Raw genomic sequence first — 26,292 nt, forward strand, 5'->3', positions numbered from 1 at the left:
GTTGCTACAAGAAAAACAAAGCTTTCACATATAATCGTGGTCTCGAAGATTAATAAGCTGCAACAGAAGCTAAGCTTCCACATATAATGTTGATCTTTTTAGCGCGTGTTACACTTTGAGATGTATCACACAAATGTGCCAGTAAAATGTTTAATAACGACGTAAATTTCTGATCTTCTGGGCTCGAAATTCTTCTAGATGATCGTCCTCAAAGAGTTGATTTTTAATTGAGAGTCAAACGCTCTGTGATTTAAGAAATTCATCGTACATGGCTCTGAGCACTATGGGACTTAACATCTATGGTCATCAGTCCCCTAGAACTTAGAACTACTTAAACCTAACTAACCTAAGGACATTACACAACACTCAGTCATCACGAGGCAGAGAACATCCCTGACCCCGCCGGGAATCGAACCCGGGCGCGGGAAGCGAGAACGCTACCGCACGACCACGAGCTGCGGACTCATCATACATTCTCGCACATAGTTCATCTTGTGTAAAAGAAAATTTACTTTTAAAAAGGAACGTTTTTCAAATCACCATTCGCAATATTTTCCCGTGACGTGTGAGAAACTGATTTGTTTCAGCAGTTGTCAGAGAGCGCCAGATAACAGGCGCCCCTGCTCTTGCGCAGCTACGCTGACGCAGGAAGCTCGTATGTTCGTACGTGTAAAACATTAAAAGATTTTGCGCTATGTCACAAAAGAAACAAGACATCAGAGGATACTTCAAAGAGTATCGGAATTTCGTGAACCATACTAAAATGCATAATTCGGCTTAAAGTGCACATTCGTATGTCCAGATTCGGATGTAAATTTTCCTGAGTACCACTACTGTATTGTCTCATGTTTGGTTCTTTATTATGGCATAATGCCATGCGAGCTAGAAAATGGAAAACGTGCACTTGAAATGCAGCGAACAGTTGAAACTAACCAACAGTGTGAAATTAAACACTTCGTTTCAAATAAATTGACTGCCTCATTGCTAAAGATTAATAAAAGTCAAATCTCTTTAGCAAACCCACAAAAATAACTTCATTATTCTGCAAGGCGATTAATGCTTGACTGTCAGAAAAGTGGAAAAAATTTTAGCGTTCCGTAAACATGCGAACGTATTTTAATTCATTTGATAGCTCCCGGCCACAGAAATCCGTTTCGTTTTCATTTAATGTGAGAGCAATAAATGAAGAGGAAACAGCAAAAATCACTAAACGTAAACACGGGTCACGTGCTCTGTGCATCAGCCCCGGATCTACGACATTTCCGAACCGGGGCAATATTAGGTAGTGGCGCCCAGCCACACATCCGTAGGCAGAAGCGGGAGAAGGTATTACTCATACGCGACTCAACTGCGTATGCACAAGAACGCGCCCGCAACTGCTCAAACGAATCTAATTTAAACAGCTGTAACGTCACGCTCATCGGAGACACTTTGTTGTTAGGAAGCAATGCATAGTCTTCCTGAAGCATTTGACACACTTTGCTGTTGGCAGACGCTTGTATGAGCACCATGTTTTGCTGTTGTATATGGCGCATTTCCTTTGAGTCTTAAGTTTTATTTTCGTTCACTTTTTCCTCTCGTTCGTGTTTTCTTGCTGCAGTATTATTCTGCAGAAGCGGGATGCAGTAATATCCTTTGTTGGAGTATTGATTCTTACCAGTCAAAATCACAAAAATTTAACTGAAAACTAAAATAACAGATTCCCGGAATTCTAAAATATTCCCGGTTTTCTCCCGGATAACTTCTAAAAAAATTCCATTTATTTGCACTGATATACACTGAAATTCAGAGTGATCTATTCTTTGGCAGTAAATATGAATCACCAACACTGAGTTACTACAACACACCTAACTTCCAAAAATTTTCAAATTTATACTTTTGGTCCGAAAATTTTACGACAGTACGACTTTGTTGTGGCACTCACAAATGTTCAAAACATCACAATGTCTCACAATACAAATGAGTACTGATGCAATCAATGAAAAGTTATGCACAGAAGCAACATGAACAGTAAAATATGCAAATCTAGAATCTCACATCGGCATATGAATCTGGCAAATGCAATCTCTGAAAATTCTGAATTCAGTTTCACATTTAAACAAACATGCCAATTGCATTGATTTTTTAATTAGCCGATTCTGTGACAACTTTTACACAGGAATGCCAAGGATTAACACTAGTGTCAGTTTATCTCCAAGGTATATTATATTACAAGAGCCGTACTTAAGTTGACATATTTTGATGTCACTACCGTCTATCACATAACCACAGATGGTACTTTCAAAATGGGCACTAGCAATGTTTCTTTTTGCTATTGAAATTCACCTCATCCTTAAAAGGGCCTATGTACATGTCTGCACGGGTGCCAGCAGTGTTAGGAGAAGGGTGAAACATTTCAAAGATGGAACACGAGTAACTGAGATGAGCCTAATACAGGTGGCCTGCCTCTGTGGAAACCAAGAAGGGAAGTATTGAGTTCATTAGAGGAAACAGCCATAGCACAGTGCATTATGGTACAGAGCAGTGCAAGATATGATTCAAAACACGTCTTATCAAAAAGTTTATGCCCATTGGATCTCAAGTTTATTGATTGAAGGGGTGAAGATCACAAACTTCAGAGGGAAACCATCACCCAAAGGCTCCCCATAGACCCTACTAGGCAACCTCTGACAACCATCTTTTCAGTTCTGTTATGAAACTGATGTGAGACCAATGCTATGTGATGGTGGAGGATTTTCAGCAAACAGTGCATCTTGGTACGAGGGTGAGTAACATGAAAACCTTAAATTTGTAATAACAAATCGAAATTTCGCGCCATTATCCTGGAAGTTGTAAGCATTCTACAAACAGCCTGTAGGTGGCAGCATAGTGCAGATGCACACATACCGTCTCAGTATCAGTATAAAGATGGCCGCCCCACCTGTGACTTACACCAAGGAAGAACAGCATTCTGTTATTTGGTTTTTGCGTAGTGAAGGTGTGAAACCTATTGAAATTCATCAAAAAATGAAGGTTCAGTAGGGTGATGCATGTTTGTCACAGCAGCAAGTCTACGAATGGAGTCGGAAGTTCGCAAATGGTGTGACTTCGGTGGAAGATGCTCCTCGTCCAGGTCAGGCACAATGAGTTGTGACTCCACAGAACATTGTAGCAGTTGAAGCCATAGTGAAGGAAAATCGCCATCATGTTTACAGATTAGTCATGGGTCAGCACACCACATTGTGCATGATGTGCTCCAGTTTCACGAAGTGTCTGCAAGATGGGTGCCACGACAGCTGACTCCTGAAATGAGAGAACAACGTGTTGATGCTTCTGAAGAACTTCTTTGGAGCTTTGAATGAGAAGGTGATGGCTTCCTTGCAAGAATCGTTACTGGGGATGAAACCAGGGTTCACTTCCACCAACCGGAAACGAAGAGAGCGAGCAAGGAATGATGCCATTCATCACCAAAACCAAAGAAGTTTTGGGACGAAAAAGGCGTCAATTTGGAGCATTACATGCCTAGAAGAACCACTGTCACTAGTGCATCATACACAGATCTCCTAAAAAAATCATCTGTGGCCTGCAATCAAATCAAAGCGACGTGGATTGCTATCAGCAGGTGTCCTTTTGCAACATGACAATGCAAGGCCCCATACTGCCCATACAACAGTTGGAACAATCACATACGTGCATTTTGAATGTCTTCTTCATCCACCATACTCACCAGACCTTGCCCCAAGTGATTTCCAGATGTTTGGACCACTCAAAGACGCAATGGGAGGAAAGAAGTTCCGTTAGGAAAGAAGTTCCGTTCTGATAAAGAGGTATGCCATGCGGTGCATGAGCGGTTGCACTGACTACCAAAAGAATTTTTTACTAAAGGAATTTATGCACTTTGTAAGTGCTGGAGATCTTGCATTGAGCATGGGGGAGATTATGTTCAAAAGTGATACAGCTCTGTACCAATTCTGCACAATAAATAATATTTAAAAAATATTGAAGGTTTTCATTTGACTCACCCTCATATTTGGGAAGATGGAGAAAAAGAGTTCTATTGTGAGGATATTTTCAAACTCGCAGAATGAAAAAGTGTGTAAAGAATTGGAGACTATGTTGCAAACTGACAAAGCATGTAGATTAAGATGATGTAGTGCTTTGTCTAAAAAATAAAGACTGAAAATAACAAAAATTGTTGCTCACTCAGTATGGCCATCTTACTACTGGATTCTAATTACAGAAATTTTTCTCCTGCTTTTAAGTATACTCTGTTATTTACTTTAACAATATGACAATGTACCTGTATACTCTACTTAAACACTGCTTTCCCAAACACATACTGGGAAAGAGTTCTTTCAAGGAAGTTTTTTATGTATAGAAAGTATACCTTTCAGAACCCTGTTATAAACACATTGTCCATATGAGCATTTTATGAAACCATCCAAAATTATATTCATTTTTGGTGTCAGTCGCTGTTAACCACATAGCTGTGTCTATAATTTTTTTCTTAAATATTTTCACTATAATTTTCTCTTTTCCACACAAATATTTTGACAGGCCAGCTCAATCTGTCAATATCATTAAATGTAAAACTTCCGCCATTGTAATCGTATCACTATTTAATGTACATAATATCTAATCTTTCTAATTTACTTCATGTCACATTACTATGTTCTCCTTTTTTATATTTAAATACCAGGTCCACAAGTCACATGAGAGTAGGATTGGTGCAGGCTTCAAATTTATTTCTTATTAATATTTATTAACCCAACAAAGGAGACTACTTTCCAAATGGCATATACAAAGAGTCAATGGATTCAAACCCATTTTAAAATTATTAAATACAATCACACGACAGTTTTTCTGTTTCAACTCCTTTGGTTACAATGGAGGAAAACAACAGAGCGACTCAACACTTTTAATAGTGCCTCACTGATGAAATTTGTTAGAACAGATTAGATAATGGACCAAAGCCTAGTAAATCTTAAAACATTCAAAGTGCCCATTGTGCATTGCAGATAAAAGAATTAAATGAAGAAACAAAGCCAACAAACAATTTTATTCAGGAAGCTCTGAAGCTTTACAATGATTAGGCATACTCTCCTATGACAATGAAGATTAAGAACTGCAAATAATCAAACTTTGTTGGCAGTAACAATATTATGAAAAGCAAAGTTGCTACTCACCATACAGCAGAGATGCTGAGTCACAGATAGGCGCAACAAAAAGACTGTCACAAATAAAGCTTTCAGCCAGTAAGACCTTTGGCACAAATAAACAACACACATTCACACACACGCAAATGCAGCTCACACACACACAACTGCAGTCTCAGGGAACTGAAACTACACTGTGAGCAGTAGCACCAGTGCATGATGGGAGTGGCAACTGAGTAGGGGTAAGGAGGAGGCTGCGGCAGGGAGGGGGAGGGATAGTAGGGTAGGGGTGGCTGGCAGTGAAGTGCTCCAGGTTAAACGGAGGGGAGAAGAGGGGGGGGGGGGGAGGGTAGCGGAAAAGGAGAGCAGTAAAAAGACTGGGTGTGATGGTGGAATGAGGGCTGTGTAGTGCTCAAATGGGACTAGGGAAGGGGCTGGATGGGTGAGGACAGTGACTAACAAAGGCTGAGGCCAGGATGATTCGGGAATGTAGGATGTACTGCAGCAGAAGTTCCCATCTGTGCAATCCAGAAAAGCTGGTGTTGGTGGGAAGGATCCATATGGCACAGGCTGTGAAGCAGTCATTGAAATGAAGGGTGTCATGTCGGGCAGTGTGCTCAGCAACCCCCACCCAGTCGCCACACCCATCATGCACTTGTGCTACTGCTCGCAGTGTTGTTTCAGCTGCCTGAGACTGCAGTCTCGTGTGTGTGTGTGTGTGTGTGTGTGTGTGTGCCTTATTGGCCAAAAACTTTATTTGTGACAGTCTTTTCGTTGTCCGTATCTGCAACTCAGCATCTCCGCTATACGATGAGTAGTAACTTTCCTTTTCATAGTATTGTTACATTCCATCCTAGACTTCCCATTGTTTGATTTTTGTTTGCAGTAATATTTTTTACGTGGTGTCAGATTAAGTAATTCTTAATAGATTTTTTTATAATTTAAGTAACAAACAACACACAAAATGTTTGTGTAATTTAATTATCAGAGATGTTAAGAAGTATAAGCATACCTCAGAATCATTTGTAAATGCTGCAATACTATTTTATGTTTCTTTGCTGGAATATTTGTGTTCAGAAGATGACTTGGAAGTATCACTGGAAAATAGGAAACAATTACCTTTGAAATACTTACTGTTTATTAATAACAAATGATAATTTCTAGCAATATTATTTACAAGAATTATTAAATAGTTACATGCATCTTACCTAACAATCGTGCTAAATGGACAGCACCATAGATAAGTGAAGGCATAACAGGCTTTTCAGTGTATAGTGAGTCTGGCACTAGCTGCCATTCTGACAGATGAGGTAACAGACACTTCAATGCAGAATGACTATCTCCCTGAGTCATTCCTTCTGCTGATGATACATTCGGCATTAATCTCCGAGATGAATGTTTTGAGCTGACACTCGTGATACTGGGGGTAAAAAAGCACAATTTACAATAGTTAAAATTAATGATGTCATCCTAAGTGGGTTATTTAAATTTATATGGCTTCCATAGAAGCCTTAAATATGCAACCATCAATTCAAACTGAAGTCACTACATTTTGTATGTTAACCTATCACAGATTCCCCCCCCCCCTCCCCCCTTTTGGATTTTTCCATCGATTTATGATTTCATTTCATCAGATAATATGATGGAAAAAACCAGAAGGGACTGTAAATAAATATACAAGCAATAATGGTCATCAGAGCTTACAAAACCAAAAAAAGAGACTTTTAACAACCTACACAGCATCGAACATTCAGTTCCTGTAACAGCTAACAGCGGTTTTCAGAGAAGAAGACCATTGATTATTTGACAGACACTGGCTGCAGTACATCTATACATTCCAAGATAACTTACAGTGTGTGTCAAGGGGTACAAGCATTTCAGTACCATACATCAATGGAATGGATACACCAACTAGTAGTGACATAGAATAAAGGCATATATAATAATTATAATTCTCACAGAGCAATATTAACATTGCCATATGCCCTCCAGTTTAAAAAAGTTCACCATCCACATTTCAGCATTTACTTGCTGGTATGTCGCGAGGACTCAAACACTGACAATGTATGGTCTGTCTAGATGCAATAATTTTTAGTCTGAATAATAACTGAGTGTTTGGTCATGTGTGATGACTAACTCTGAGAGGGAATGAGTAGGGTCTCAAGATCAACATTGCACAACAATTTGTTCGACTGATGTGGAGCATAGACCAGCTACTCCTACCATATGCTTTCCATGGTCTAGCAAGGGGACCACATGGCAGTCTGATTTCTGTAATTTTTTTTATATTTATGGTACATGAAGTTCGGAAATGAAATACACTTGTCACAATGTAGTTCAACTCAACTCCCAAAAATGCTCAAGAAAATTGATTTTTGAAGTTTTTCCAGCTATGTTTAATATGCAAAAACAAAGTAAATACTTTTCAGCAAGTTGTGTGGTTCTCTGGTAGAGTGATCGCTCACTGCATGGGTGGTCTTGGTTCAGCTCCACATGTAACCACATTTTTTAACAAAAGTGCTTGTCCTATGAACATTTCTGTGAAGCATAGGATATACGAAGCATGTGGACTAGTGATTACTAAATCAAGTCTCATTTCAGTATTTTTTTAAAATTCAGTTCCAATACCTATGCCATTTAAATATAAAATTCATTAAATATATGCTAATAACATATTAAATTGTCATTTTTAATGACAACTGCAATTCTTAATTATTGATCTTTAATAAAAGATCCTTAACAAAGACTGTTCAATTAAAAAATTACCAATTGCTTTTCTCCTGTCTTTTTGCATTTCACATGTCATGTAAAATGATCATAGACCATGGACCTTTGGTTAAAAATTTGATTTTGCCAGGATTTGAAGCTGGCTACTGACGTGTCATCAGGCACATAGCCACACTGCTTGTCCAAAGAACACCATTTTAGTTTAGCATATTTAATATGGTCAGAAAATTTCAACGTTGATTTTCTGAAGTATTTTTGAGAGTTGCATTTAATTGCTGTGGGAGAGCTGTATTTGAGTTCTGAACTTCATGTACCACAAATACAAAGAATTATGTAACTCATATTGCTGTATAGTCCCCTTGTAAGCTGGAATGCCACTGCAAGAAGTGCAGAATAGAAGCATGTGCAGTACAAGGATTTACGGTTTGTACAATTTGTGACACAGCCCAAATTCAGCAAATGTGATGGAATACCTTACCCAGAAATATGGCTGGTGAAATGTCATCTCATAGAGTTTGCCCAGTCCACTGCTAGATCAGGCATGTGACAATACTGCAGACAATACAACACTAAACCCTTTGGACACCTTCGTGTTGTTAAAATTGCCGTAGGTGTGAACTGTATTGGAAAGACAGTCCTGATGAATATACTGTTGCTATGATCTTTGATTATTTACTAGATCCAGTACTCCAATCAGTGACCCCACTCAGCTGAGCCATAGTTGGTGATGACATCACGGATGCTGCCATGGATGCGGCAGCTCACAGACTTGCAGTGCCCACTTGTGACCAGGTTCCACAACTGTACAGACCCTGTACTACTCAACTGATCTATCAGGTGTGCTATCTTGAAAAGTGTCTGTTGCTCTACTCTACCTCTATTACAGTTCACAATGGCCTTATGAAGAAAATTGTTGTGTGTAGATGTAGGCAAAAGGTCAGAGGCTGTTTGTGGTAAACTAACATCAGAATATCTTAAGTGAGAGCTGTGATAATAAATATATAGTAAAACTATTCTCATGCAAAGAGGAGTTCACAAAAATACCAGGTTTAGTAAACATTACATAATTAAACAATTACTTAAATCAGAAATAAATTAGTATTTTAAAAGTAATAATGTAAATAAATAAATAGTACATCCACCTGGATAAATTATCATGGAATGCAGAGGAAGCTTCTCCCTTACAGGGATCAGAAGGGACATATGACTCTTTATTTGTACTCTGAGTTCCCATGGGATTGGGGCTTTCTGTTTCTTCACTGCTGGCACCAGCTGAAGCATTAGTCAAAATGCACCCTTTCCCTTCAGCATTTACAACATGTTGAGATCTGGAATACATTTTGACACTGGATGTTCCTAAAACAATTATGAAACATTTCATTATTGTTTAAAAAGGTTATAATGCTGTTAAATTATTTTCCTAAACTAATTTTCATCAAAAATATATTTCAGCAGCATTATGTATGATACACAAAACATTTATTATTTTATATTTTGATGTAGTATGAAATAGGACACGTTTGCTGTGGCACCACTGATAATGAACTGACACTGTCAGTTGTGACCAGAGGCAAGATTGGAATTTTCATATTTAATGGTAATTATTGCAATTTTCTATTAGAAGATGAGAGCACCTGGTGTGAATAATTAATAACATGACTGGTTCTGTCATGTCTCATTGTTTTGGAGGGTGTTCTATACTGTCCTGTGCAACTTCATAATGCAATAAAATTGCTTCCCACAAACACAAAGGATTGTGATGCATCAAAACAAAATACTGTTTTAATATAGTGATGAACATAATCAATTTTTCACACTATAATGTAACTGGATAGATAAAAAAATCTACTCACCAAGTGACAGCAAGAGAAAACACACAAAAAAGGTTGCTACTCACCATATAGCAGAGATGCTGAATTGCAGATCGGTGCAACAAAAAAACTGTCACAAAATAAGCTTTCAGCCAACAAGGGATTCATAAAAAATAGACCTCCACCCCCACACACACACACGACCAGTCTCTGAGTGTCTTTCCCTCTCATCCCGTCCGGTAAACTCCCCTGACCCAGGGTTCTGGGTGACTTTTCCAAACGCTTGTCTTTTCCCTAAACCTCTCCGGTCTTTTTCTTCACCCCTTCTGCCAGAAGAAGGAGCCACAGACTTAAAAACCTTGCATATGTAAAACCTTTTTTTACATGTTTGCGTTTGCCTGCCGCCGCTTGGTGAATAGATTTTTTTATCTATCCAATTACAAAATATTGTTCTGTATGCCAAAAGCAAGCAAAATTGCTATAATCTTATCAGAGGAGAAAACACTACACAAATACAGAGAAATAAATAGGTGGTTAAAACTAAACCTTTGCTACCTGACAGGCCCCTCACGAATGATCAGTGACAATAGCAAAATGATACTTTGTGGAAACACATACAAGGACATGGGGAAGAGAAACAACAAACCATGGACTATGGAATGTTCAGCTGTCATGACACAGCTCATGCAGTGCTTAAAGATCCCACACTGCATCCAGCATTCTTAGTCATGACAACAGTAAATTCTTCAACAATCTGTGGCACAATTTGCCATCAGCTTCTCCCAGGAGCAATTACTAGTTAATTCAGACTTCCGAAACATGTTCTTCAACCGTGGTGTGAAAGAGGACTCCTCTGTATTCCTTTAATGCATCAAAGCTTCTGAAGAGCAGCAGCATTATTGCTGTTGTTTTACTAAAACAGCTTTACGATGAAAGCCCTGCTTACTTTGTCCAGACTGACATCAACTGTCTGCAACTGTAGCGCGCACTGATGCTCGTGTTTCAAGCCTATGTCACCATACCAGTTACAGCATGTAATGACAAGTCATGACATTAACACTATTATGATTGTAAATACAACATTCCTATTTACCCATATGGTAAGTTGTTTTGTATTTACACAGGCTCAAGCAGTGAAAGTTTAATTATAACCACCCTGTTTAACATCATATACTACAGAAATAATCTCTCAGCTGTCAGTATAAAGTTTTTTTTTTTAAGTGTCATGTAGGAATTGCAAATCTCTCCTTCGATAGTATGGAAGGTATCCTGTAAGCATACTGTTCTCTATTAGTAACGAATATCATTATGGCAAAAAGTAAACAAGATGTTAGAGGAAAATGAATGCAATTAAATTTGCTGAATACATTTACTTTCACGTTTTGAATAGGATGAACATGTAACTCTGATTTTCCAATGAATCAACTTTTCGCATGCAGGAACATTCAGAAACAACAACTGCAGCGTAACACACACACACACACACACACACACACACACACACACACACACACACACACACCACACACACACACAGTTGATAAATGATGCACAACATTGCAAATTGTGTGGTATTTTCTCTTGACTGAGCACATGCTGGATCTAAATTTTCCTTTTTTGGAGAAGATACATAACAAAACAGATCTAAATGTTTCATGATGCAGCAAGAACTACCAAACTCTTGTCATGAACTACCAAACTCTTGTTTTTACAAGTAAGAGCGGACACCGCAAAAGTTCTATGCCAAGTAAATGATCGGTGAATTGTTGCATGTAAGTTACTTTAGAAACATCTCATTTATTGACATGTTAAACCCCTTAAAGACAGTGTTGCCTGAAGTTGGTGGCGATTGCAGGGGAGTTAATAATTACCAGCATTCAATTTCAATTGACACAGGCACTCCTATTGGTCATCTCACCAAGATAATTCTAATGGTGTGCTTATACCATTGTTATAATCAAATAACACACTACTTAATAAAACAGAGCTTCTTTTGTTGATATTATGTTTGAAGCCTACTTACAGGCCTTCAACAAAGATGAATGAAAACAGTACTTTTTAATATCAAGTCAGAGGACACTGAGATCTAACTTAGGATCAATCCTGATTCTGCCTGTTTATAAAATATATAAACTGATTATGCTCTTCCAAGCTCCTGGCCTGCTATTACTGGAATATGCAAGGAAACTCAAGAGGAGGGGAACAGACAGGAAAAAGATGGAGAAAATAAAATTGTAAAAATGGATCAGACTTTTAAACTGTTGACACCACATTTACCAGGGTATAAGACCACCCTGAACATAAGACAACCCTCTTCTCTTCTGTTTAAAAAAGGCCCTTTAAGATTTTTTTTTTTTTTTACATATTCTGGCTAATAAAAATCGAACTGTTTCACTGATGTAAAGTATCTGTCTAAGTACAGTAACACTGTGCATATTCTAAACTTATGCTGTTTACTGATCATCTATTTTGACCCAAAACAAGTTGACATTTGCATTAATTTTTATCTTCACTTCCTTCTTTACTTACTATCAAAGCAGGTCATCTGTGGTATGACTATTTTTAACCACCACCACCTCTTAACCACACAGAGGCAAGTAAAGAGGCAATGTAACTCTGTATATGAGCAGCAATGGAATTTATAATCTTTGGTGTCACAAATATTTCACTGTTTTTTGCAATTATGTTGCAATTTCTGAGGTTGTGATTATGATGGGATGTAAGTTATTTCTTCTGAATGCATAGCAGATTTCACAACTGTACCAACATGAGGGTACATGAATATTTTCCTTCATCCACTGTGTCCAAATATGTCATAATTGCCTGCATAGAACCAGCAACTGGCACATCCCCTTCTGTTCCATTCGTACCATAATGGGAGCACTGACAGCATTGCTGCATGAAACATGTAATTATGCAATGGTCCCTTTCTAGATTTATTGTCTCCTACAAAAATGTCTAACACTTTTGAGTATTTGCCCGATTTTAAAGTCAGTTCAATGAAAAGGCAGCTAACTCAGAAAAAAAATCTCTTGTTCACTGCTGTTACAAAAAGGTAAATTTCTTTTCGGTTGGTACTGTATAATATATTTTGATAATTCGATGTTGTATTTTGCTCAACAGAGTAAACTAACAAATATTACTTTTGTGATAATCTTCTCCAATCGCTCTAGAAAATAATTAACAAAAATTTATTGTTAATAAAGAACAATATCTTTGTGGCACAAGGCAATTACAATAGATTCATATTTTCCTGCTGCAGCATCATGGATCTCATCCTCTCAATATCTTTGGCATGCATGCAGCAGGCGTAACAGCAGCCACTTTCCGTTACTTGGCAGACAAACTACAGTCGGCCATGGTGCTTGCTCATGTTACAAGAAAGAAACCAAGTAAATGTTAAAGAAAGAAATTCTTTAATAGTCCTCTAACACAAATTGTAGCCAAATTAGACATTGCCTGCAATTGCACCAGTGGCAGGAGTACAAAAGCTAGTATGAGTATGTTTTTTACACTTCACAACTTTCTGAATTCTTTAAAATGAATCTTCACATGACCCCAATTGCTGAAGCTTCATCTGCAAATGCACGATCACCCTGTACTTTTTGAGTGACAAATTTCGGAAAAAAAATATCTGTCTTACAATCAGGTAAAAACAGTATGTAACTTATCTTTTTAGCATGGAGTATGAAGAACTTCTATGCTTCAAGAAAACCAGTCTATCTTTTGGCGAACTACATTCTGTCCTTGTTCAATAAATAATGCAGGTTTACTCCCAAAATTGAATGAGTGGAAAAAGGACATTACAGGAATACTGTACACAGAGAAACAGAGCAAACAAACGTCCAAATACTGGACTGCTGAATTAGGGATTCTACATCACGTGAATACGGCGTGCCAAGGTATTTTGGATGCAAGTAGCTGACAATCTCATGTACTGGAGTTCTGTCTTACATGCAACCAATTCTTTTTAAAGCAAAAAATGTTGAATAAATGACTGGCCACTTGCAGCACACACTATTTTTACCACAAACATTATTTTTACCTCTATTGTAGATAAATCGAAAGGAGTACCCATTTCTTTCTTTCATGATCCATACATCTTGCTGAGTGGTGTGACTAATGTGCCTCAATGATCTCTCTCTTTACTTTAAGTTCAACCGCAATGGAGGGGTATCTGTAGGGAAGGCAAATAAACCTGTGGTTCCTGAAAAGGGGGCAAGTAGCCTTTTCTGTAGTTGCATGGATCTTCCCAAGGCCTGCACTTCTACTTCAAGGCACTTGGGCAAATTATTCTGCAAGTAAAATAATTAACCAACAATAACTTCAGGTGGGGACTACTCGGTGAGATTACTAGGAAAACAAATCGGGTGTTTTATGGGTCGGAGCATAGAATGTTAGATACCTTAATCGTGTAACTATATCAGAGAAATCAAAACAGGAAAGTGACAGTTTTGAGTTATAGTGAGAATACCAGTGCCTGCAGTGTGCTGGCAGGAAGAACAGGACATATGGTCAGGTGAATACAAGGATATCAACACAAACTAAAGTATGTGTAATCCAGAGTAGGCCTAATAATGAAAAAGAAAGTGGGAAAATGGGTAAGCTACTATAAACAACATAGCAAATGCATTATTGCATTTGGCAGGCACAAAGCCAACACCCACCACAATAGTACAAGTTTACATGCCTGCCAGCCCCAATGATGAGGGGATTGAAATAACCTCTTCTGAGAAACAAGAAATTGTTCAGATAGTTAAAGAAGGCAAAAATTTTATTGTGATGAAGGACTGGGCTTCTACTGCAGAAAAAGGAATAGAATGAAAACTAGTAGGAGATTATGAACTGAGGGTACAGAATGAAAGTGGAAGGCGAATAATTGAATTATTGCTATCACTTCATTTACGATTCATGAAAGACGGCATATACATGGAAGAGACTCGGAGGCAGTGGAAGGTTACAGATAGATTATATGATGGCAAGACTAATTTTAAAAGCAAATCTTAACCTGCAAAGCATTTCCATGGGTAGATGTGAGCTCTGACCAATTTATTGGTTATGAAACTCAGATTAGAACAGAAGAATTTGCAGAAAGGTATGAAATTAAGCAAATGGGATGGATACACTGAATGAACCAGAGGTTGTAGAGAGTTTCAATGCGACCATTATGCACTAGGTAACAACTGACTGAAACAGGGGAAAGGAATACAATACATGACAAACAGGCAGCTCTGAGAGATGAAATAGGGATGAAACACAAAAAAAGACACTGTCTATCAGAAATCTTTGGATAACACAGGAGGAACTGAATTTAATCGAGCAAAGGAGTAAAAATTAAAAATGTAAATATTCAACTATGTAAAATGCAGTTCTGATGTCTAAAAAATGAGTGACCGTTCAAATGGCTAAAGCACATGTGACTGGAGGAGAACTGCAATGTTGCAGAAGCATGCATGACTAGGGGAAAAGCAGAAAATAAGAGGCCTTTGGAGAAAAGAGAAGCAGCTACACGATATTAACAGCACCTAATTGTATGGCTCCACTAATGTTTTTTCAGTTTTTTTTTAAATTGTCTTTTTTATTTTTTAGATCAATTTTTGTGGCTACCGGACTCTAGTATGGTAACTTTATAGAATTTGTAATGAAATAAACCTGACAATATGCCAAATATTAATATAAGTCTCTTATATTTCTCCAATATTAAAGTTACTCCACTGAAAATTGGAAAATGCCACTCTGAAATAACAATGGTACATGTCAAATTATTTTGTTTCATTATCGCTTTAGCATGTAACACACTTCCCTAACAATGCCTGTGTTCATCCAATCTGAAGTTCCAGTTATGTTTGTTCCACGTTTGAACTGAAATAATGATTGCTGCACTGTGTTTCCACACTACTTAAACAGGTAATCACTGATCACAGAAGCCTTTTCATTTGAAATGATTCTCCTCGAAGATTACTGATTCACAAACATGACACTGTTTCAACCTTAAATCTGTTAACTAATCCTGAGCCCTTTCCACAAAATAACTGTATTAGTCACACACTTTTTTCCTATGAACTGATTTAACTCTTTCAACCATTAATTACATTTTCTAGCGATTTCTTCATAGTGTTTATCTGCAGCATGTCTGTGTACAACTGATCTATGTTCAAGCTTAATGATAACTCTCTTTGCCACACCACGACAGTGTGTGACTGCTAGGACTGTAGCAACGTCACCATTAAACAGCAAGACAATGCTCTGTCCATGGAAAATGTGCACTCTGCTGCGACCACAAGCCAGTGATATACTGATATTTTAAAACATCAAACGTAGCAGCACTCCTACACACTGCAAGCCATTATTAAGCAAAAAAGATAAAGCTGATATGTGGAAGGAACATACAGAAGAGATACACAAGGAAATTAGCCTGAAGGCAATATTACAGAAAGGGAAGAGGAAATCAATGTAGATTAAATAGGGGACATGACATTACATGAAGAATTTGACAAGCTGAAATTAGGTCTCTGGTGTAGACAACATTCTCTCAGAATCACGATTCTTGGGCAAGGCACACATGACAAAACTACTCCACCTGTTATGCAAAATACTGTAAGACTTCAAGAAGAAAGTAATATTTCCAGTTACAAAAATGCAGGTGCTGAGAGATGCAAATATTACCAAACTATCTGTCTAATAAGCAATGGCTGCAAAATACCACCAAATTATGTACAGAGGAATGGTAAAACTGGTAGAGCCCAACCTCACGGAAAATCATTTTAGGTCCTTCAGAAATCTAACAAAATTTGAGACAATACTTACCCTCAAGTGTTACCTTAGAAGATAGGCTGAAGACAAGCAAACTTACATTTGTAGATTTAGACAGCCTGACAATTCTGACTGAAATATATTCTTTGAAGTTTTGAAAGTAGCAGGGATAATATACAGGGAGCAAACAGTTTATCACAACTTGTACAGAAACCAAACCACAGTTTTAAGATTTTAAGGAGATGAAAAGAGGGAGTGAGACATGATTGCAGCCTACCTTGATGTTACGCAGTCCGTACACTGAGCAAGCTGTGAAGGAAATGAAGGTGCAATTTTAAATGGAATCAAAGTTCAGGGAGGGGGAAAGAATGTGTGTGTATTACAAAAGTACAAAAGAACCTGGAAGAGGAATTGAATGGAATGGAATGGATACAATACTGAAAAGGAGTTTTAAGATAAGCCTAAAAAAATAATATAATGTAGTCAAATTACATCAGGAAATGCTGAGGTCATGAGGTATGGAAATGACACTCAAAGCAGTACACAGTGTTACTACTTGGTCAGCAAAATAACTGATGATGACTGAGGTAGAGAGGATATATAAAACAGATTTGAAACAGTAAGAAAAGCATATCTGAAAGAGGAATTTATTACGGTTGAATATAAACTAAAATACAGTGAAAAACCACTTGTATGCTTCTCAAGAGATTTAAAAAAATAATGTAAACTGCGCGAAAATGTAATATGTGGGAAATAATGTTTTAAGCAGTAAAAGTTACATATAGGATTACCTTTGCATTTTCACAATTTATGTATGATATATGTGCAAAATAGGCACCAAAATATATGACAGGAACTTGTTTATTTTCTAATAAAGATTTATTATCTAATAAAAACTGCTGGTGTAACTGTAACTGACAACCGTCTGGAAGTAGAAATGTTTGACTTAATTCCATGCATCACAATCGATGTTTTTGGAAAGCTTGCAGCAGTCATTCATTACTTAAAGAATGAAACACTGCACCAGACATGTACTTCATGCTTAGCACAACGCATTTTGAGAATTTTTTTCTCACTGTCAGGTGCAAATATTTACGTAAGTGTTTTGTTTGGTGTTTACATACGTGTTATTCTGCATCTCTTACATCGTAACTGTCTGCCTCCTCAATGACGTAGAAATTTGTGAAACATCACAAAAATACGCATGTAAATAAATAAACATTGCACCTGGCTATGAGAATAAATTCTGGAAACGTGTTGCTAAGCATGAGAAAATATGTAAAAACCATTTGACTAACGCAAAGTCAGCGAAGGTGTCAACTACCGTATTTACTCGAATCTAAGCCGCACTTGAATCTAGGCCGCACCTGAAAAATGAGACTCGAAATAAAGGGAAAAAAAAATTCCCGAATCTAAGCTGCACGTGAAATTTGAGACTCGAAATTCAAGGGGAGAGAAAAGTTTTAGGCCGCACCTACAAATCGAAACAAAGTTGGTCCATTGTAATACGAGACACAATTTAGGTCGAATGAATGACGATACAGCTACAGTAGTTTGGTTCGAGTCGTAAGCTTAGCAGTTAAGGTTTACCAGGTAGCCATTGCTGTGCGTCAGGCGCTCCGTCCGTATTTATACGGGTACCCTTCCTTTTTCACGTTCTTCGTCTGGTTTGAACAGATTGCTTATTTTGCTTTGATCTGATAAGTGCCGTTTTCTTTCTTATAGGTGTTTACGTCACTCTAAGCTGAAAATGCATTACTGGACTGTGTCGTGCATTGTTTGTCGCATTTTGATAGTGCGTGTTTACGGCCTGTCGCCGCTCGCGGCACGGCTTGCTGTTGTGCGCGCTACCGCCGCTTACAATTAAAAAAAGAAACAGAGAAATCGTCTCATTAGCGAAACAATGGCAAGAGACTGCTATTTGTTGTTACTTACACTGCTGCTTTCTTTGATAATGATCAACAAGAACCAAATAATAGACTGCGTATGATAGAACATGTTCTGAACGAGAGTTAGGCGAAAATTTTTCTCCGTTTGAAAATTTTTGCGGCCGCTTCTTTAGTACATCAAATTCTGCACAGAAATTAATCTTAGATTTAAAAATCTAGTCAATTGCCGTGCTTCATTTCTGACTGTATCACTATTAGGCATAAGAATAATACGAATATAAACATGATATGATATGTATATTCTTCCGCGTTTGCTGTTGTCTCACTCTAGTTTCTTACTTTATAAGGCATACAGGAAAGAATACATGGCAAAATGTTTATATTCGTATTCTTTCTTATGGTGAGGAGAATACTGCATGTGATTCACATTTCGTCAGGTTCCTATTAGCAACCATCTCTTCTCACAGGTAGGAAAAAATTCAGAACGTAGAGTTGGCCATATTGACAAACATCCCAAACAGTCTTGCCAGTCGGATTTTCGTAGTACATTGAAATTCTGCCTACATTCGAAGATGAACAATACTGAATTTGTATTTACTTCGTTGGATAATGTATGAAAATGCAGTGGTCGAAACTCAGGGCGGAGAAAAAAAGCTCGTCTTCCACTTTTTTTTTTTTAAATTTATTTACTGACGCAGAGGTTTTGGTGCCAGTATTGATCTTTGTGCCTACAAAGCACGCCTGTGTAGCGCTACATATATTCGACGGCATACTACCAACATATTTCAGAACTTCCCCTTGCTTTGTACTCGATTCTAAGCCGCAGGCGGTTTTTTGGATTACAAAAACCGGAAAAAAGTGCGGCTTAGATTCGAGTAAATACGGTAGCGCTACAAATGTCTAGACGACGAAACACGCTAAATATGGTTCAACGAAGGTGTCATTATGATCACAACAATTATTCGAACCAACCTAGTTACTCCCATCAACCACACAGAGTAGAGCTTGGTAGCAGCAGGACATACGGCACGAATAGTTCCAATGGGTAAACCATTTACCGGTTCCAGTCCATGGAGTAGAGTGACCTAGTGTCAAGAAACCTAATCACGCAATGTTTGTAAACACTACTTGAAGGCCAACGCCATGCCAGCATCATTTTACATCAATTATATCAGTTTTTCCCTTCATGAACATTTCTCCATAAAGCATAAATCATGGGAAAATTTTAAATATGTTAACACAAAATTGGGTACAAATTAACATTGTGGACACCTGAAATTTCATGGGAATGATAAGGAATGTTGTAAATGGCGGTAAAACATTAATTCCGCGAACGTAAAAGTGGGTGTATGGTCTAATGTAATCTGCTTAACACAGAAGTCGATTTGCCAAGATCACTAACACACTCACCACACACGCCCACTCCCATGTGCACACGCACACACAAACCTAGTTTGGACAAATTACACTGCCGTCTTCAGATCTAAAGAAGTATTACATACCATTTTTACAGTCAAATAATCAATATTAATTATAAAATGGAACATGTGATACACACCAACTACATACAAAGGACATTGTGTCACTATCTAGTGTATGGGCATTTACTCATTTTGGAACAACTGTCGTGCAAATAAAAATAGTTATGGAAAATATGACATCAAAAATATAGAATACAACATGCCCAAGGTGAACAAGTCTCACTGAAGAAAATGCTCCAGTATAATGGTAAACATTACACAATAAAACCATGATTATTATGCCCCCCCCCCCCCCCCCACACACACACACACACAAAGTTTCTGATCAAATACATTTTGCTCATAGGATATTGCCTGATGTGTCCATGTCAACATAGGCTAAATAGGTGAAATCAAGGACAGTGCTGTAAAGTGGCTTGTCTTGTGCACAGACAAAATGTTTTGGAGATTTACATTACAATATATTGCAGTATTACATATGGACAATCATTGTAAACATGTATTATGGCAATATATTAGTTGTAAAGAACTATTACTGCAATATGGAGCAGTGTTGTAGTCATTGGTATAACTGAGACAAGACCACATGTTTTGCTGGTCCAGCAAAGTGACTGGTACAGCACTGGCTGCCCAGGTACAAAGGCAAACAGCACTTAACAGGAAATGTGTAAAACTTAGTGTGGGGTATTTGGATGATGGTTGCGCATTTAGCCAAAGATGAGGTAATGGCGGGGTCTCAGACAGGCTGGAAGATAGCTTCTTACAGTTCTCTGAAATTATATAATAAATTACAATCACATAATACAGCAAACCTTAATAAATCTGCGATCTCAGAATAATGAGGCACATCCAATTACACAACAACATTTTCAATCTCTTAAAAACTATAGCATTAGACTACAGCTATCATTCTTGGAAGCTATGTACCTGTATCTATTTTAGTTACTGATTTATTATGTTTTTGATAACCTTTTCATTATACAAATGTTTGTCAGAACATCATATCCTTCACACTAACACAGCAATTGAAGGCAGCATGTCACCATTAACATGAGCGTTCTTGCACAAGACTGCTGCTTCATTCATTTATGAACAATCCTTTATTTGTATTTTTATAACATTCCTATATTTAAATATTCGTTCAGTGCAGAAGGTGGTCAAGTTGAGTCAAAATCATCTGTAGAACATACGAAAGGTTTATGTGTGGTGGTGATGGTCTTCAGCAAATGCACAAACTGGTTGCGGTAGAACACTGCCAGAATCAAATCAAGATGGATACCTTTTGAGTGGTATGCTCAAGCGAGGAATTCAGTACACTTTAGGTCCATTTCTGGAAGAAGGCAGACCTGCCTGTGGTATTTTATCTTGTACATGATAGATTCTGGGTGGTGAATGGCAACTACAAGACTAAAGTTTGGAGAGACTAACTCTCGTGAGGTTTGAATGTGTTCCAGTGCAGAAATAAGTCTTCCATTTTTATTTTGGAATTGAGAACTTACAGAGTATGAATTTGCAAAACATCACGCCGAACTCTTTAACTGTTTTGAAATGGTGAATATTTTGTCCATTGTGATCACAGAAATAGTTTTCACTTGCCTTTGATGACTAGTTTGGGGATTTTTCTACCATTCTCCTAACACTCTCAATGGAACTTTACTGTATTTAATAAGATTATTTCTGTCTCTATTATACATAGTTATTGTAGGACCACTTTCCATTTTTTTGAGATACGCTTTCAAGAATAACAATTATTCAGCAGAATTCTCCTGTGTGGTCTACATCAATTAAAAACGTTAGAATAGAGCTTTCTGATTAATTATTCATTAATCTTTTATTAATATTTGTCAAATATCTCACATGTTTGTACAATATGTGATGAAGAAAGCTAGGATATTTTTACTTCCCCCTTTTGTTTTGCCATCTGCCACCTCAAAATTCATTTTTTCATTTCTGACTAATTACCATTAACATATGTGAGTATAATCTGCATTTCCATAAAAGAGAAAAGCTGACCCTCAGTTTTAAAGACTATAGCACCGGGTCTAATTTTGTGCTTGGTTTTAAGTATGAAATTGATTTTCTAATTTATTTTGAATATTACTAGTTAGAATATTTTGTTATAGGGTGAAATAAGTAATTGTTTTGCAACTTAAATTCTATTTTTGACTTATAAACAAATATAAATTCTGTAGTACTAATTGTAAACATTTGGAAGAACAATTAATAGCATTCTTAAAGGATCTATTTGGCTCTACTCGAAAACGTGTTAGCAAAGCCTGCTCTTAATTAACTCCAAAGTAATTTCTAGTTTCATCAAAAATATTATTAGTATAACTATCATTGTTAATTTCATGATTTAAACAAATAATACGGCTTAACCCTTGTAGTAATAGTAACTATTAAAAAGACGCCATTTTTCAATGTATGCAATTAATTTAATGAGTTAAGTTTTAATTGTAATTTCTGTAAATTTAACTTCGAACAATGTGTAGTTTCAGGGCCTCTTATTGTGATGATATATAAGGGCCCAAATTTTGGTCCCGAGACAGACAGTCCACAGCAGAGTTTCAGACAAGAAATCTGTGTTGGTTAGAACAACAACAATGCATCAACTTAACTGTGAAATAAGTCTAACACAATTAGGCCATGTGTTAAAATAATGACACTATCTGTTCAATTTATTTGAAAGATTGTGAAATGTGTGTTGAGGCTTTTACTGCTGGTAGATGTTCAACAGTAAACTATTGTAGCAGTATGTGGATGTTTGCCTGTAACCTATTAATGAGGCTTATCGAAAGTTAAACAATAGTGTACTGGCCATATAACTGTGTATTACTGGAGGGGGGGGGGGGGGGGGGTTGTGAACAGTGAAAGTAAAGAACTGTGAAACACAAATGTGCACCAGTCAGCTACATACATCATTTAAAGTAGTCATTATTGAACTTCCAACCCCCTATTTTTTAGCCAGTGTAGCAACACAATACATCAACACCAAAGACAATCAACGAAGAAACAAAGCAGGCAAATGTCACATACAGTGCCCCAGGTGAGCACTATTTTATGTGGGCACAATAAACTACGACTCACAAACTTTGACAGTGAACTCACGAGTGGTTTACAGTACAGTTTTAACAAAGGAGACGCAACAGCCTATCAGTGCATGGGTTCCATGGCCACAGTAGGACAGCAGTCAATCAGCGAACACGTTCTATGGAAGCAGCCACTGAGTACAGGTGCACCCAATCAGCACAGCTGACTGGGATAAACAAGATGCCTCGCTGAGAGAATTACAACTTGCAGCTGCCATGCAGACGATAAGATCGGGATGACAACTGCTGCAGCAGCAAACGAGTGATTAAAAACAAAGTAATTCATAGCAAAAGCTGTTTTATATTAAGTGGTACATAATGAGTGGCCTTAACGAACAAGACAGTGTAATGGGAGACAAGGGACAACAGGAGACTGGTTCTGTAGACCATGGTGGTTATAAATCAGACATGAATGTAGCTTTGAACGATGGGGACGAAAGTCCTATTGTAGATGAAATGCTTAAAGTGTCATCTACATTGTGTGGTGATGTGAGCGAAATGGACGAAAACAGTACTGAAGTGGATGAGATCGTTAAGGTTAAGGAGGAGGAATATAGTAGCGAAAATCAACAAGGGCAAAAGTTTATGGCAGACAGAAAAGTGGAAGCGATGTTAAGGCAAATTACGAAAAGTTTGAGTAGTATGTGTACAGAAGAAGACATTCGTAGGGTGGAAAATAGTATGAAAGAAGACATTAGTAGTATGAAAAAAAGACATCAGCAGGGTGGACAAGAAAACAGATAGCATTAGAACTGATATCGTTAACTTAAAGGATGAACTGAAGAAAGAAATTAAAAAGGAGAGTAAGGTAGTCAGTTCTAATCTTTAACACTGATGAGTAGTAAGTGTGTAGAAGAGACACACAAGCTTTGTGATGACAGTAATAGGAGGGTGGAGGCTTCCGAAAAACAGTATAAGGATGAAGTCAAGGCTGCCAGGAAATTTTGTGCTGAAAACAGGGTTAAACTTGAGAACCAAACTGATCAGATTAAAAAGGATTTAGAAATGGATGTGGAAACAAAGTGTGCAGTAATGGTAGAGGAAAAACTGGTAAAAGGAAATATTCAAAATTGGCTGAAATGGAGAAAAGATAGAAGAGGTGCAAAATCTAAAAAATAGAGTATGTAGTGTTCCAACCAGTCCTTCATTTGTTAGTTGTAAGAAATTTAATAATTTTTAACCATATGGGGAAGTGCATCCACTGGATTTCAATGGAGAATTTAATGATTTGCCTGAAACATGGAAAGACAAAGAGAAAAGTCATTTGTGAGAGGTTTTTTGAAAGGGGATGCTTATGGATGGGCAGTGCAGGTAGCTGATAGTTGTACTTTGTGGCAAAGTTTTGAGAAAATCATTTTTAGATGAATATTGGTCGAAAGACAAGCAACAGAGAATTTTGAGTGAATTTTGGGGAGGAGAGAGATTTGACGCTAGGAAGGGTACTGGAATGGTTTCTGTCAGCTTTGGATAAACAAACTGAAATATTTGGACAAGGATCTAGGAAGTGAATCAATAATTATGGGTTCAGAAACTAAGTTGCCTCAGAAAGTTAGATAATTACCCCTAGGGATAATATTAGTGATTTCTCGAATTATGTTGATAAAGTGGAGAGGGTGAAGCCCTAAGCAGAAGATCGTAGGAGGAATTTTTATGACAATAATCAATCAGGGAGAGAATTTAAGGCAAATAGGATGAACAGGACTAATGAACAGTAGAAATTCAAGGAATGGTTGGGTGGAGGATAGCCAGAATGGGCACAGAAATGGTAGGAGAAATTCAAGTAAAAGAAATGGAGGAGATGATTTTAATTCGGGATCAAACCATTTAAACTAGATAATGCTCCAGTTTTGGCTCCCACTAGAGCTGGTAGTGATGAAGAGCCACTTGTATACAAATGTGATGTAATCATAGGTAAGGGTAATGTGAATGATAGCAGTAAGACAAGTGAAAATTCCAATTCTTCTGAGATGTTGAATGATGGTGTGGGTAGCAATGTTTATCCCATAAAAGGAGAGGAGGAACTTACTATATTGTGCATTGAACCACAAGTAAGACCTACAAGCAAGTAGGGGGTTCAACATTCTGTGTTGGATTCATTATGTAGCGTTAATGCTTACCCCAGCTGTCTGTCTCATTTTTCATGTTTCCTGAGGCAGTCAAACTCTTCTCCTATCCTATCTGTAGTTTATAAGTGAATTAGAGACATTCTACTTTGACTTTCATGTGATTTTGTACAGTAGGATACTTTAGAATAGGAATATTTTAGAAAAGTCTTCTTCAGTGTTATATATATTTTATGTTGTGTTATATCTAAAAACAAAGATGATTTAACTTACCAAACGAAAGCATTGGTATGTTGATAGAGACACTAACAAACACAAACACAAAATTCAAGCTTTCACAACCCACAGTTGCTTCGTCAGGAAAGAGGGATGGAGAGGAAAAGACAGAAGGATGTGGATTTTAAGGGAGAGGGTAAGGAGTCATTCCAATCCCGGGAGCGGAAAGACTTATCTTAGGGGGGAAAAGGGACACACACACACACACACACACACACACACACACACACACAGACAGACATTATGTTGTGTTAGTTATAAGAAATGGAATCACAAGAGGATGGAAGAAAGTAAATTGGTACCATGGTTAAGGAGTTCCTGTCAAACAAAGAGGTAAGGTAAACTGAAAATTAAAGGCATCAGCATATGCGGAGGATAATTAACATATGAACTAATCAGCTCATGTGTGAATTTAGTATAATTTAGTGCAGGAGCTGAGGCAATATGTGGTAAAAACCATCTTGTCTACCAGGTCTTAATATTAACTGTGATATAATAGGAGTGTTTGCATTTAAAGGCATCAGTATACTGAGTTAACTATCCACCTATAGAAGTGTGTCACGGTACAGGCTTTTCTAAGATTAAGGAATTACAACTTTAAACATAGTTGCCTGGAGTAATGCGTGGAATGTATAAGCAAGATTTGTATGTATATTGCCCTTCAGGCTAGAATCTCAAGCAATTTGATGGATACGGTGAAATAGTTTTTCAAAGTGATTATTTTGTCTCGTCAGTAATGAGAGTTAAGTTTGCCTTCGCATAAGGATCTGTTACTGTGGAGTGTTTTTCAGTAGAATCAATTTTATACAGGATAAGCAGAGCAGGTGTATATTTATTAGATAATAAAACAATAATGAAATAAAAAAAAATATGAATGATGTTAGGGTCTTAATGGTTAGGGAGCCTGTCTCGGCAGTAGGGATATTTTTTGTCAATGCACTCCACTAGCTAACGAAGTGAGAAGGTAAGTAAAATAATGGAGCTGACAGACATGATTAATGAAAAGGATGACTGTATACAAACAAATGTGGTGTAATTGTATTGAAGATCTAAATTTTGAACTAGGCA

At 37.4% G+C, this 26,292-nt stretch overlaps 1 protein-coding gene across 1 annotated transcript in view; it reads right to left on the minus strand.

The window, feature by feature from the left end:
• Positions 1–26,292, minus strand: part of LOC124595435 (male-specific lethal 3 homolog) — a 140,803-nt gene that overhangs the window by 11,166 nt on the left and 103,345 nt on the right. Inside the window, exons 8-10 of the mRNA XM_047134176.1 lie at positions 9,005–9,218; positions 6,344–6,555; positions 6,148–6,232 (exon numbers count right to left, since the gene is read on the minus strand). Coding sequence (XP_046990132.1) covers positions 6,148–6,232; positions 6,344–6,555; positions 9,005–9,218 — 511 coding nt within the window. The remainder of the gene's footprint in view (positions 1–6,147; positions 6,233–6,343; positions 6,556–9,004; positions 9,219–26,292) is intronic.

Source organism: Schistocerca americana, chromosome 2, assembly GCF_021461395.2.
Source record: "Schistocerca americana isolate TAMUIC-IGC-003095 chromosome 2, iqSchAmer2.1, whole genome shotgun sequence".
In the NCBI taxonomy this organism is placed as follows: Eukaryota; Metazoa; Arthropoda; class Insecta; order Orthoptera; family Acrididae; genus Schistocerca; species Schistocerca americana.